The 14,848-nt window shown below is 37.9% G+C and overlaps 2 protein-coding genes across 2 annotated transcripts; one reads left to right on the top strand and one right to left on the bottom strand.

Moving 5' to 3' along the window:
- The first annotated feature begins 1,015 nt into the window (after window positions 1-1,015).
- Window positions 1,016-3,196, top strand: LOC107817338 (protein BYPASS1-LIKE). Its single transcript, XM_016643141.2, has 2 exons — window positions 1,016-1,204; window positions 1,644-3,196. The coding sequence occupies exon 2, from the start codon at window positions 1,716-1,718 to the stop codon at window positions 2,892-2,894; it is 1,179 nt and encodes a 392-aa protein (XP_016498627.1). The 5' UTR covers window positions 1,016-1,204; window positions 1,644-1,715; the 3' UTR covers window positions 2,895-3,196.
- A 2,995-nt stretch (window positions 3,197-6,191) lies between these two features.
- Window positions 6,192-10,704, bottom strand: LOC107817339 (bZIP transcription factor 12-like). The gene is made up of 4 exons (XM_016643142.2): window positions 9,679-10,704; window positions 9,513-9,584; window positions 9,057-9,086; window positions 6,192-6,693 (listed from the first exon to the last, which is right to left on the bottom strand). The coding sequence occupies exons 1-4, from the start codon at window positions 10,369-10,371 to the stop codon at window positions 6,613-6,615; spliced, it is 876 nt and encodes a 291-aa protein (XP_016498628.1). The 5' UTR covers window positions 10,372-10,704; the 3' UTR covers window positions 6,192-6,612.
- Window positions 10,705-14,848: the final 4,144 nt, after the last annotated feature.

Raw genomic sequence — 14,848 nt, 5'->3', positions numbered from 1 at the left:
GCTACTTGGTGCTGATCAGGAATTGATAAACCATGCTCCTAAGAAAAATTTCATAGAAATAAAAATGGTCATAAATGAATATACAGATAAATAATTGTAGGTGGATGCGAGAGTTATAATTGCAGAAACACCAAATAGTATTATCGCATCCAAATAATATAGTAGGAATTAATGCATACTCATCACGTATTTACTAGCATGTCGCACTCCCAACTAGTTAAGTGTGTTGTCTCTTTCACTTTAAGAACTCAAAAAATTATTGAACTCCCTAAATAATATTGGGTGTCATATGAAACTGAAAATTAATATTTAAAAAATTTCAAGTGTATGTATATATTATTTTCGAGTCAAGTGTAATCGGTATATATGCACAAGAGCGGAGCTAGGTGGACGGAAGGGTTTCAGTCGAATCCCCTTCGCCGAAAATTATACCATATATATTTTTACAAACACACACGCACATATATAGTGTATAAGTTATTTTTTTTAATATATATATATATATATATATATATATATATATATATATATATATATATATATATATATATATATATTAGATGTTAATCTCTTTAGCTTATTCGCTTGTTTAATTTTTAAATTTTTTGTATTCTCTAGATGAAAATCATGCTTCCGTCACAAGGTTATATTCTGCATTAGAGACGCCATTTTATATGTAGTAAGTACAAAGATGCCAAATGGAGTAAGAAAGAAGCAAACAATTGTAACCGAGATGAATGGTGATTGAATGGTGATATAACTGTAAGAATCTTAAAATAGAAGAATAAACGAAGAGAATATAAAAAAGAGAATAAAGGCTAAAAACTTTAAATAGCACAAGAAAAGAAAAAAAGAAAAAGGAAATGAAGACAAAAACAACAAATAGAAAAGTCTAAGGGCTCAAATACATTAAGAACCAAACTACAAACACCATAAAGCAAACAAACCCAAAAACATTCTTGTTCGTAAATCAAGATATCATGTTTTACCTCTAATAATAAATAAAACTCTCTTTGTTAACCATATTTTTGGTTTTGCTTTTTCTCATTTGCTTCTTAAATACGTCTCGATTTGCAACCCAAAATTTTGTGTCAACAGCAAAGGCAAGGGGGCCTTCATGTCCATAAGGCTCTAGGGTTCAATATATGTTCCCTTTCTTCTTTTTTCTCTTTCTGCTTCAACATGTCCAGCTAGCTCTTCATAGGTATTATATTCTTTTTCTCCTCCCTTACATTTCGTTTCTTTTTAAAAAATTTCATTCCATTTGCTCAAAGTTACAATCTTTTTGGAGAATTTTGGAGTTTGTTGCCTAGGATCTAATTCTTGGAATTGAATTTGATCTGGGTTTGCTGATTTTATGCATGAAATTTGATGTTCTTGTAGTTTCTGTATTTCACTGTCTGAATTTGAGGTGGGTTTTGGTTTTGGTTCGGAATTGTAACCGTTCAAACGCCTATAAAGGTCCCTATTAATATTACTTAGCTTTTTGCTGAATTATGGTGTGTAATCTTGTTTCTGTTTCTGTGTTCTTTTTGAAATTTTGGGATTGCAATATGGGGACCTGGAAATGCTGTTTTTATCCATTTTTTTTTGTTTTGTCAACTGATTGTTCTTTTTCCTGTTTGGTATTATGTAAATTGCAGTGGTTGAAGGTATTTTAATTCTGAGTTGAGCTGATTTTAAGATTCTGAGGAGGTTTTGTGTATTGGATTACAATGCCTTCTTCAGATAGTCATGGTTCTTCGATGCCGTTTGCCTCATTCCGTCGTTCAATTTTGAGTATTAGAAGTGAACAACAGGTTCATTCGCTGGAATTGAACCATGATTCTAATGTCCAGGAGATTGAGCAGGAAGCATTTCAGAAACTAGTGTCCACTCGATTTCAGGAACTCTCAGTTGCTTCTGCTGATGAATTCCTTTCCATTGCATGGATTCGCAAGTTGCTAGATGCGTTTACCAGTTGTCAGGAAGAGTTCAGAATCATCTTGTGCAACAATAAGGGACTCCTCTTGAAATCGCCTCAAGATAAGCTTTTGTCTGACTACTTTGATAGAACTATAAAAGCACTTGATATTTGCAATGCAGCCCGTGATGGGATTGGGAAGATTCGACTCTGGCATAAGCATTTGGAGATTGTGGTTTCCGCATTGGATTCTCGACAAAAGATGATTGGCGAAGGTCAGCTCCGTCGGACTAGAAAGAGTCTGATGGATTTGGCTCTTGTGATGCTAGAAGAGAAAGAAACTGGATCTGTTTTTTCTCAGAGGAACCGTTCTTTTGGACGCCATAATAAGACCAAGGATCACCAGCGTCGTCCTTCTGGGCACTCAAGATCTCTATCTTGGAGCGTGTCTCAATCTTGGTCAGCATCTAAACAGCTCCAGTCAATTGCAAGCCACTTGGTTGCTCCCCGTGGAAATGAAATAGCTGCAACGAATGGGATAGCGAGCCTTATATTTACAATGAACTTTATTCTTCTGTTTGTACTGTGGGTTCTTGTTGCTGCAGTCCCTTGTCAGGATCGGAGCCTCCAAATTCATTTTGCTATACCAAGGCAATTTTCATGGAGCAATCCCCTTTGGTTGCTTCATGGTAGGATAATGGATGAAGCTAAGAAGCCAGAACGCCGCAATTCAAATGGATTGTTGAAGGAAATTTATCAGCCTGAGAAATGTGTCCATCAATTGACTGACTTGATAGACTCTGCTCAGTTACCGTTGACAGACGATCAGATGGAAGAAGTTAAAGTGGGTGGTCAAGATTTATCAGCAGTCTGTGAAGTTCTAAAGACTGGTCTTGATCCACTAGAACGCCATTTAAAGGAAGTATTTAGAAAAATTATGAGTTGCCGGGCCGAGGGTCTTGAACTCCTCGGAAGTGCAAATCAGCCTTAGCGTTTATGATGGCCTACAACTTCTAACAAAATGAAATTTCATATACATCCCTATTTTGGCTATGCTGGTATTAAGGAAGTAAAAAAGGAAAAAAATATCTAGCAACTATGGTTTAAGCATGTAACTGTTTGTATGTACGAGAAGTATACCATATGTAAAACCAGTTTCTATTTTTCATTTTCTGGATGGTGATGGTTTAATTTTTTCATTTTTTATCCTTTCTCTGGGAGGGGGTGGAGATGGTGTTTTGTCATGATTATACAGTTTATACTTTTATTAAATGATGCTATTTATTTGTTGCATCTCTTTGGTGACATGCATATTATCTGATGAATAAGGCAGCAATCCTTGTATTTGTCAATGATAGAAATTTGAGCTTGAGATAAGAATTAACAGTTTCAAGTTCATAATGCCTTTTTCGATCGCCCTTATTCTCTTTTCCTGTGATATTTTTTTTTAGAGCAAGTCATACTTTTTCAGGTAGTATGTTCTACCAAATCCTCATTTATTTTGTGCCATATACAGAAATTCATCTGACAGTAATTTTGGCCCTGCAGTTTCAATCTTTACATGGTGCACTCTCAACTAGAATCCACAAATGGAAAGACTGGAAGTTATGTATATAGAACTTTCTTTGAACTGCAGGAAGGAATGCAAGATTTTAGCTTATTTTACCACCTTCTTGTTTGTGTGATTGTATCTGAGTTTTCTTGGCTATTTCTTTCCAGCAGTAATCAAGTGATATATACCCGTGCACCGAAGCATACCTTAGCCTCTACCTCTCACAAGATAGGGGTAAGGTCTACGTACACGGTACACCCCACCCTCCCCAGACCCCACTTGTGGGAACCCACCGGGTATTGTTGTTGTTGGACATACCTTAAGCATGCAGCATTCAGTGTGACAGTGGTGTTTTTTCTTTGCCAATTTGATTATAGTGAATCCCATAGTAGTCACTTGGTAAAAGGTTCTGAATTGAATTTATTCCTTTGTTACCTTTGCAGCAGGCAGTGATACTTGTATTTGTTTTAGCCTCCAGTGTCCTTTGATACAGTTACTTGGTTTACTGGATTTATGCATTGCAATTCCCATTCTATATTTTGGCTATAAGAAATAAGGCAACTGGTCTCTGCAACTTGGAATTCTTGTCATGTTACAATATCTGCAGGTTGAGTTACCTCTTATCTGGGACATTTACTGTCAATGGATGTTGGATTGTTGCCTCTGCACTGGGCAACATAATACTCAAGAAAGCAACTCCTGAATATTTCATGTTACTTAATAATAGATATACCTTATCTCAATTTAATGCTGAAGTTGACACCCTTGTTTTATAGTCTTCATTTTTAAATATAATTTTCGTTCAATTTTATGTTCATTTTTAATTAATTATCTTCTGCCACACTCGCATGTTTGCAGCATGAAGTCATCCCATATGTCAATAAGATGGGTTGCACATTAAACTTGAGCAGTAATTGTTGGTCCCTCCTAACCTTGCTATCTAGAGGGGGTTAGAATTCCATGTGAGAACAGCCTGGAGCATTTGGCAAATTGGAGCATGACTAGAATGAATTTTAATTTATGGTTTATATAGTTAAGTAATATCTTCGGAAATAGTTAATAAAACTTGGGAGTTCTCCGTCTATTTTTACATTTGAGAAGTACACTGAACTCATGACTACCAAAATGAGTTTCGGCTTGCACGTTTTACATTCAAAATTATTGGTGGAAAGTTTTAAGAATCAGAGCAGAAGGATAAGAGAGAAATTAAATTCTTGTAAAGTTTAACAGTTGTTTAGTTCGCTTTTGAATCTTTGATTGTTGAAATTTTCCGAATTGGGATGTGACTTTTGTCGGACGTGATGCAATTTGTTTCGTCTTACAACTGTTGTTGAAGATTGGTAATTCTGGATCCCACCATATTTTGCCAGTGTGTGACATTGATAATATAGCTGACCTAATTTAGCAAATAGTACATAATTTTCCCTCTATGACAAAGTAAGTTTCCAGAAGCTATACTTTAACATGATATGAAGGCAAATAATGGCTTTGAGACATTTCACATTACTCTTCAACAATTTTTTATAACATGTTTGGCATAAGAAAAAGAACTAATACACTGGCGATAAAACTTCTATATCTAAGACGAGTTAAGTGTATCCTATCGTATTCCTAGCAATTTGAATCTTTGGAAAGTGGTTATATAATTGAATTCATTAACAAAAAGTATTAATTGAAAAAAGTATTTCAAACCATGAGAGCTGGTTATATGCAATGTGAAGTTCATTTATTCAAGAGAGAATGGAGATTGAATCAAATTGTAGCGAATGGCACTACTGTAGTTGGTGTGACCTTGCTTTGGAAAAAAAAAAGAAGACAGACGATTTTTCCTTTTCGACAGCAAATGATACATAAGCAGTCTTACTCTTCTATCCGCAACCGGCAGTAGAAAGAAGGCTAATAAATTGGAAAAAAGTCGTGCAACTATATTCAACAATTAAGTAGAGAGCGCAATTCGATTAGCTATCATATTCTAACCGCTCAATCTTATTTTTTAAATAAGATGATCACACGATTCAATAATAAGAGTTGAGTTTGATAGTTTAACGTTTCAAAATCCACTACAAATATGACAATCCACGAAAAGAACCGTAAACTGCTAAAAATGCAGTACTTCCAAGCTGTTCTATCATAAGTCACTTTTTTTCAATTATTTGGATTGAATTTGGAGAAGGGAGTGTCCGTATTAGACTTTTTTTCACTTTTAGCCCGCACCAGAAACTATTTATATTCGATAGCCGAAAAAAATGTATAAAATTTGTATAATTTTTATATATAACATACAGAATGTATATATGTACAAAAAATATATATTTTTTCAACTATTATTTTGAAAGCGGCTATACAATGTCATTTTCCCGTCGGTATTTGCTAAGCCCAGAAGCCTCTCACTGTATCACTGCCTTTTCTCCAGAAGTCTACTAACAAGGAGGGGTTTGTTGGACTGGAAAAGTGCAGGTTGGAGGAGTGAAAGTAGAAGCAGAGAGGTAAAAATCATTTCCCTCATTTGTGATTACTGATTACCCCTCTGTTAACTTTAAACCCCTCTCAGTTGGGGTGAGAAAAGAGGGCATACGCACTTCTTTCCACCAACAAATTCTCAATCTATATAATCAGTTAATCACCACCATTTCATCAACTGTAAGACACACAGAAAGAGGGCTTTTGATTCAATGCCTAAATCCATCGTCGCCAATCCAGTGAAAGTACGACAGAACTTAAAAACTTAGCACATAATACTCATAAGACCAATTCTTATTCCAAAAACAGACACTACTGCCACATCAGTTAGTATAAACAAAGTCCAAGTTCATCAATCTTTCCCTGCAACCAGCATGATATGCCCGCGGAAGCTGAAGTACAGTATATTCTTCTATTACGTCAACAAACTATAAAAAGCTAGCCAAGCACAAGCCTAATGCTACATAAATCTCATTCATGCATACGACATTCACGAAAGAACTTTGCAGCTTTCGTCATCTTCAGTTTGGAGATGGGCTCTTAGCAGTTCCGTCATCTAAAAAGTTAACTGCAGACTATGTACGGCCTAAACTCTTTTGGTAATCAGAAAAACCTCTTCCTCCATCTTTCCTGCAGCTCCGGTAGCAGTACAATCATTGATTCTGACATCAATTGGGACAGGATCATTTAAGATGACCTACCAGCTCATAGATCGAACTTTCCGCAGAACTCTTGGTGGTCTTCGTTTCTCTACGACTGGTATGAGGTTCTCCATAATCTGCAACGAAATAACATGAAAAGTGATCAAAGGTGAACCCACGTTCAGAAAGAATATGTTACCAAGAGATGGCAAGGATACAATCCATCAACTGAAAGCACCTCCTAACTCATCTTATTCAGACTACAGATATAAAGTTCATGTACAAATTTCATTTTAAAGCTAGGCTCAAAAAAGAAAATATGAATCTCTAGAATTTGATATATACATCCATACAAGATAATGGGCAGCAGGGTACAATTTGGTGTAATTCTTTAAGACCCCGTGCTTTCTTCTCCCCATAAAATCCCGTAACTGCCTCCACAAAAATAAAATAAAAGATTAAGATATGTCGTATCTAAATTGAAATGATTTATCTTCTACCGGGTCAACCCTCCAGCTCTTCCAGTTTCCCCCCTAAATCCTATTTTCGTTTCTTCTTAATATCTCTCCCTTTTCTCTCATTACATACCTTTTCTGATTAAAAATATATCTACTTCAAAGTTTAACAGCTTAGATGTCTCCGGTAACAAGCTCGGCTGAAATAACAAAAGGACAATGCAACGCCAGTGATGAACACTAGGACTATCTTTTCTTATGTTTATTTTTTTTTTAAGTAAGCAACACTAGTGATCAACACTAGGACTATCAGTATCAGATTCAGGCTCTCATGCAGGAAGAATTAGATAAAAACAGATTCAGATTGCATGTGGGATCACCAGAGCACCGGATAGATTGTCAAAGTACAGCAGCTTCTCTTTTGTTAGTCCTATAGACCATATTCCATCTCCCCATTCAGAACACAAGGATTCTTTAAAAAGGGATGAAGATGAAGAAAAAGAAAAAGAAAAAGAAAGAAAAGAGCCTCGATCTTAGTTTAAGACATTACAAAGGACTGCTTCAAAAAGGAGAAGAAGAAAAAAGAAAAGAGCCTTTATATTAGTTTAAGGAATTACAAGGACTGCTTCAAAGAGGAGAAGAAGAAAAAAGAAAAGAGCCTTGATCTTAGTTTGAGAAGTTACAAGGATTGCTTTAAAAAGGAGGAGAGGAAAAAAAAACAAGAGCCTTGATCTTGTTTAAGTGCCACGATCTGAAGAAAATAACCTTCTGACTGAAAAATTATCGAACAGTGAGGTTGATATCTTTCATCTCATGGGCAAGTTGCATCGCAACCCCTAAATGGCAAAGCTGTCGTGAATCTCTTTTTTCAACCTCCCTAACCCTTACATTTGACATTAACATAGCATAAAACTGGTGGTTTAAAGAGGCAGAACTTCTCTTTCATATAAACAAAGTGTCAGCAAGATATCTGCAAAACTTCATGGAGCCATCTCCAAGCTTTAACTCTGTGTGTGCGGACACCTTATATCGAGGATGCCTAAGCATGTATCAAGAACAATACATTCATTTACATATATAGGTATGACTGCATAACATTATTGAAAAAGGAAGAAAGATTAACAAAAAGTTTAGGATACCAAATTTGGAGGAGTTCCATACGTGGTGGAGAAAAGAACTAAAGACAATTATTCACGAATTGATTACATGTATCTGGCCGTAGATTTATGTACTCTCAGACTGGAATAGTTTCACTCTAAGTCTCTAATCAATCACTAGAAAAGAACTTCATTGAATTGCTACTAGTTATTGCATTTGGCTCCAAAATCCAAATGCAACTTAAATTCAAAAGTTTCCTAGGAAAAAAGACGCAGAAAGGTTATGAAATTGAGTACACGGCAAAACAAAGTGCCAGGACCTTATAGATGAAGTTGATCATGACTAAAATGCAGATCATTGCAGAAATATACCAACATATGTGTCCAATCACGATGTGCATGATTTTCTGTTTCACAAATCCATATTCCTGATGGATAATTCTACAGTCGAAGAACTGAAGCTCTACAAGGAAGAATGTGAATCATTTGTCAATGTTGCATAAAGGACTCCCACATGAAGAGCTAGTCATTCATGAACTGCTTGACTGTTACCCAAATCCTCACCCTTAAAATGGTGAGGTATAGATAATTAGTTCAATTTGCTCAGGTAATCTGTTAAAATTCCTCGATGTGAGCAGAAGAGAATGACTAGAAACAAGCAATAATGCCACAAGAAATAGTCCGCACAAGACATGAACAGACTCAATGTTACAAAAGAGGCAGAGAAATACAGAGCTCAGCTAATCCAGAGAAAATAGAAAGCAGTACCAAGGGTACTGAAAGCAACAACAAACAGTAAGATTAGAAGCATGCCTGCATTTATTGGATAAGAGAACACACAAACGAATTCGAAATTGACCGAGATACATCAAGAATTTCACTCCTAATGCATGCTAAAGTTTCATTACCAAAGTGGTATATTAAAGAGCAAAAGAGTGAAAGTCATACCTGCTTAAGTCTCTCTTTATTCTTCTCCACCTGCATTCAGCCAAAGAATGGGTTTCTTTAGAGATTTTTTAGAACATATCATCCTACACAAACTTAATTTTACATGCTCCAAGTACACAGAGATCAGAACAGCATTTATTGAGCATGCTGAAAATGAGTTAGGCTACAGAGCAGTGAATCTGGAACTCATAAGCTAAAAGCTTTAGCAAAAAATGATGTGAACAGAGAGCTGGCCTAACAAGATGATTTTTGGTACTGGTGACTGACGATAAGCAAAGTTCAAAAGAAATAATTTTCGGGTAAATCCTAAAAAAGCTAATTCAATTCTAAATTATACGACCAGCCAACATCACTTCTAATGACAGAGTTCAAATGAAAAGAATCAAACTTTCGGTTATCTAGTGTATGTTAAAAACAAGATAATTATCCCATTCTAGAAGACCTTAATAAACTAACCTCTTCTTTCAAAAGTCTTGCATTTTCCTCCTCCAATTGAGTAACCAAAGACTCCAATTCCACAGTATAAGCCTGCAATTTCAGTAAAAACATACATGCATGTCTCAATTCTTGCCCCAAAGCGGCCAAAAAACAAATAATAGGGAAATAAAAGCAAAAAAGGGACCTGCTTTCGCTCTCTAGACCTAGCAGCAGACTCTCTGTTCTTGATCATGCGTCTCTGCTTCTGCTGTGTAGCTTTATCCAGCGGCAACTCTTCAACAGTTGACCTCCTCTTCCCTCTCCCACTACCACTCCCACTCCCACTCACTGCAATAGCCACAACCCCATTTCCAAATCCCATGTGGGGTCCATTCTGCATGGCCATCGGAAACTGACAATTCCCCAAGTTATCCACCACAAACCCTCCTGCAGCTGGCCCCGCCGTGGCTGGCGGCGGAGCGATCACCGGGACTCTAACGTCCTCCTCCGTAACCGCTCCAGCTTTGGTCAGAAAATCCTCTAAAGTCATCTCTGGCTCCCTACTACTCCCTCCCCCACCTCCACCCCCACCCCCTGATACAATTTCCCTCCACACCTCATCCACAGTCTTACTGGGTCCCACATCACGGCCATCACCGGCGGCGGCGGGGGTAGGCGCGGTGGTTTCAGAGGCGGAGCAAAAAGGGTCGGGGGAATCGGAGTAAATGTTGTTGAGAAGTTCGTCCATGTTCATAGAGCCGAAGTTTCTAGAAGGATCAGAATGAAGTAGAGAAGAAGAGGAAGAAGAAGGAGTTGGGTTTTGGGGAAGGCGAGAACGAGAACGAGAATGATCCGAATTGGGCGTTGTTGACGCTGACGGCATCACCTTTGACGCCATACTTGCCGGCTTTCTAGGGATCTCGTTTCTTTTCCCTTCCTTAATTTTTTTTTTTTTTTTTTTTGGCAGAGGAATTTTTCTTCTTCCTGAACTCTTGTTTTTTACAGGAAAATAAATACCCAATAACTAATTTTTGGAGATTTAGTTCAAGTGACGACGATTGAAGGAAATTTTGGACCTTTCTTCGTATGATCTTCTTCTTCTTTTATGTGTGTTATAGAGAGAAAGAGACTTGTAGTTTGAAACTCTATATTGTCGCTGTAAGTGCTGTAAGTCCAAGAGAAGAGCAGAGTAGTAAAAGTAAAACTGGTTTTGTAAACTTTTGGACTATAGTGGAGAGACCCTCCAACCAACAAGTGCTTTATCTACATTTTCCTCCAAGCTATTTATCGCAGTTCCCCATTTATAGAACAAAAGAAAAAACTTAATTCCAGAATCCGACAACGTACTTCTTTTACCTCTAACTCGAGTATTTACCTTTTGTTCTTTAACTGTGCCCTCCCAGATCAAGATAGTAACTTACATAAGCCAATCTTTCTTTATATGTATATTCATTGTTTAAAAAATATATATCTTGAATACCAGTGTCAAATGTTTCATTTTTGGGATAAATTTACAAATTATACTTTTTTGAAATAATAAGTATAATATTTAAAGTTTCATATATCTCCTAAACCTAGATATCATAGGTAGATGCAAAACATAGAGATATCATATGTAGATGCAGCCTGCATTCATTTGAATCCAATATTTTTGATATAATTATTCGTTAATTATAATAAATAATGCCTAAACCTAATTTTAAAAATATTTTAATAGATTCAATAGTAAAAACGTTAAAGATTGAACACAGAATTCAAATTCTAAATGATCACAGGATACTCACACCAATACGACTAGACACAAACCAATACCACTAGATTGTAAGTTCTTAGTTTGGTGTGATTTTACGTATATGTATGTACTCTAGCCATTTATTACTGTCATTTCATATTTATATTACAGTATTTTATTGATTTACTTCTGATAGGATACGTATTGCGCAAAAGTTTTACGAGTTTCTTTGGATATTAAATATAGACTTTTCTTCTCTATATTTTGATGTTTCTCTTTTTTTTTTTTTCAAAAGAAAAGATCTATTACATCGGGGTAAAAAAAATAAAAGAAAGTGAAAATTGAACTAGCATCTATTTTAGTGAGAGATTTTGCCCTCCAAATATATTAAAGTAATTTCACATTTAAAACGAAGAACTTCTTGATGAAGAAGCATTTTAATGCCTTGTTGGATTACTCGAAAACTTCAATTGTATGGAGAAGAAAAGTAAACATGAAAACCTTTTTTTAAAATGCAGACGTTTGGGCAATATTTGATAGAAATCGGAAAATAGATTATATATGAAGTTGAAGTTAAAAAGTAGTGTATAAAAGTCGACTTGTGTTTTTACGTCAATTTTACTTTAGAAAAGATTTAAAAATTTGTGAGTAAAATTATAAATTATTTTTATTATTTTCTGCATCTATAAATTATTTTACAAACTTATTATAATTGTGTTTACCCTTAAAAATGGATAACAATTGAATTTATACGCGGTTTTAAGGATATGTAGACTAATTCAATACAAGTGATTAATAACGTTAGATGAGCAAATTAAAGATAGAATAAACAACCAAACGAGTAGTAGTATTGAGTCCGGGCTCGATTATGAGCTTATCAATTAGCCTACCTTCGGTTCGGAGCCAAACACGTATGATGAACTATGAGCAAAATTAAGGACTTTGAATCACTTCTAGGAGCAAAGAAAACAAATGTATATTGCTTTGATATGCGTGTTACAGTGTGTCCATTGAATAGTAAGCTTCCCCTTTATATAGTAGAGGGGTTTTACCCTAAGTATAATTCTAAGAAAAGTAAAAATCTTCCTTTTACTAATCACTGATCTGTTGCCGATACAACCGAGATTCACGCCGTGATATCCGATTGGGCACGGATATCATAGCCCTTTATTAATCGTGTGCGGTTGTTTGGTAATGCTTTTCGAGGTCTTGAAACTCGAGCCGGATCCGGGGCGTGGTCTCAATGGCTCCGAGGGCAGGTGTTTTGTTCGGGCCTTGATACGAGAGGCTTCTGGCTTCGATTCCAATTCCTTGTAGTTACGTCCTTGCTCTGTTTGCCCCACCGAGAAATTGGGATGCTCATTAGCCTCGATTTTAACCGTATACAGATAGTCCCCTCATTTCTCAGAGAGTAGGTTCTCCGAAACTATGAGAAACGATAGATGTTCTCCGGTTCCTTCCTCCATACGTTACAACCGAAACGACAAAAAAGTTGAAACGTCCCATCAGTCGCGTCGTTCTGACTTCGGACACGTGTCAATCATTTGCTGGTTGCCTCCGAATGTGAAGCGTCGTGTACTTCCCTATAAAAGCTTCTATCCTCTGTTCTTTTTCTACTTTCCGACCAAGCTTCTACATTCGAATTCTATGGCTATCACCAACTTCCTTCAAACCTTCATATCTTCATCCTTGATCTTCAAATTCTCATAGTTGTTCTTAGGTTTTTACCCAGATTTTCTTCGAATCTTCTTACTCTGTTCTCCAACGTTCAAACTTGTTCCTTCAAACCTCTATACTTTTTCTTTAAATCTTCAAACTTTCTCAGATAGTAATGGCAAAAATTTCCATGTCAGTCCCTCAGTAGGCTGCCTCTTCATCTTCCCAATCGGTCACCGGTACTAAGGCGGTCACTCCCGAAATAGTTATTCTCGAGACGACTGCTCAAGTGGCTTCCACCGAGCCAACTGCCACCGAACCGACTCCCGAGCCCCCTTGAAAATGTTTATTCCCGTGGCCTATTCAATTGCTGACGACTTTAAGGTCGAGAAAACCTCATCCAAACAGGCCGGGGGTGAAAGAGCATCGAGGTATATATGCTCCGTTACCGAAGACGTCCTTCCGGCGGTTTGAGATGACTGTAAGTGAGAAGACAAAGACGTAGTAGTCCCCGGGCCCGAGGATGCTATTACTACTCACGTGGAGGGGTATTTAAGTGCTTATACTTATCCCTTCACACTGGGCCCGATAGACCCAGTTATTTTGGATTTTTGAAAGAGATACGAGGTGTGCCTTGGGCAAATCCATCCGTCTCTATAGAGGATCGTGATCCTCCTTCGTTATTTCGTGCATAACACCGAGTCTTGTTGGTTCACCATCGACCATCTTCTCCGTCTATACAATCCCTGAATTTTCTGAGAGGGACTAATCAAACTCACTCGCCGGGCCAGCAAGGCCCCCTTCTCGAGTATTGGCGAAGATCGAGATCGAGGTTGGCATGGGCGCTTCGATCGGGTGAAGACCGAAGATCTGATCCCTCCCGAGTTTATACCATTCCCTGAGAAGTGAAATGCATCTCGTAAGTGCAGCCCTTCCTTAAATGTCAATTTTTCCTCATTTTCTTTCTCATCATTCATGTTTGTTGTTGTGCAGTTGTTGCCTGGGTTCCAAATGCGATCCCTAGGCTTAAGGAGTGGATCGAAGGCATCTGCAAACAGATGTCATACTTCAAGTGCTCATGGCGCAAGCTTTTGAAGGGTCGATGGGAGGCCCGTTCTCATGGTAAGGTTCTCCTTCGAATAGTTATTATCGTGTACTTAACTCACATCATACTAAGCTTTCTTCTTTATTTTATAGGTTTGCCTAAGACCACTGAGCTTAGGCCTTTGGAAAGGAACGAGGACGTATCCTTGTCCATTGATCCCTCCGTTACGGGATAGCCCGGGGCTGCCGCGGGGGAAAAGAAGAAGAGGAAAAGAAAACCTTCAGGCTCCCCGATCTCGAGGTGAAACTAAAGAAGAGGATGGCTCACAAGCCCAAGAAAAGAACAGCTCCCGGATGTCGGACTCTGATTCGCTTCTCTGGCTCAGGGATGAGTCGAAAGAAGATGACATTTTTATCGCCCATGGATCGACCCCTCCCAAGGAGCAGGTGGCAGTTGAGGGGCAGACTCGTGAGGCCGACCTCCCTCAGCCTCGAAAGGCCGATATGGATACGGGGGGTGGGATCTCCCTGGATGCCGGCTCAGCTCCGAAGGAAGCGCCCGGTGTAATAAAAATTATAGGGACACCCTCCTACACCAAGTCCATGCTTGAGGAGGCCCGCGAAGGAAAAGAGAAGTACAATAAAGGGGTTCATGGAACGAACGATCCCCTTCATTCTTTCTTTGATGGTGTGTACTCGTCTACTTTGGAAGATGTTTCCAGGCTGGGCGACTTGGAAGTCCCGAAGAAGAATACATCTTCAGAAGCTGGTGGGCCGAGTTCGAGCCCAAAAATGATTAATTAGTTTCTCGCTCTGAGTGCGGACCCCGATCGCAAGAGATCGATTATTCTTACTGTCCCGATGATGCCCGAGTTCTATCTGCTCCCACGGGAATAGCTACCTCTGATGCCTGGTGACCGAGGGGATCAGGTAAAAATGAACG

This window comes from Nicotiana tabacum, chromosome 19 (genome assembly GCF_000715075.1).
Source record: "Nicotiana tabacum cultivar K326 chromosome 19, ASM71507v2, whole genome shotgun sequence".
NCBI lineage: Eukaryota > Viridiplantae > Streptophyta > Magnoliopsida > Solanales > Solanaceae > Nicotiana > Nicotiana tabacum.
This window is presented reverse-complemented; position numbering and strand designations above follow the sequence as displayed.

Coding starts and splice junctions, on each gene's coding strand:
- LOC107817338 (XM_016643141.2), top strand. CDS start 1,716: ATGCCTTCTTCAGATAGTCATGGTTCTTCGATGCCGTTTGCCTCATTC.
- LOC107817339 (XM_016643142.2), bottom strand. CDS start 10,371: ATGGCGTCAAAGGTGATGCCGTCAGCGTCAACAACGCCCAATTCGGAT. Junction 9,585..9,678: donor GGTCTAGAGAGCGAAAGCAG/GTCCCTTTTTTG, acceptor CTGAAATTGCAG/GCTTATACTGTGGAATTGGA. Junction 9,087..9,512: donor CAAGACTTTTGAAAGAAGAG/GTTAGTTTATTA, acceptor GGCTGAATGCAG/GTGGAGAAGAATAAAGAGAG.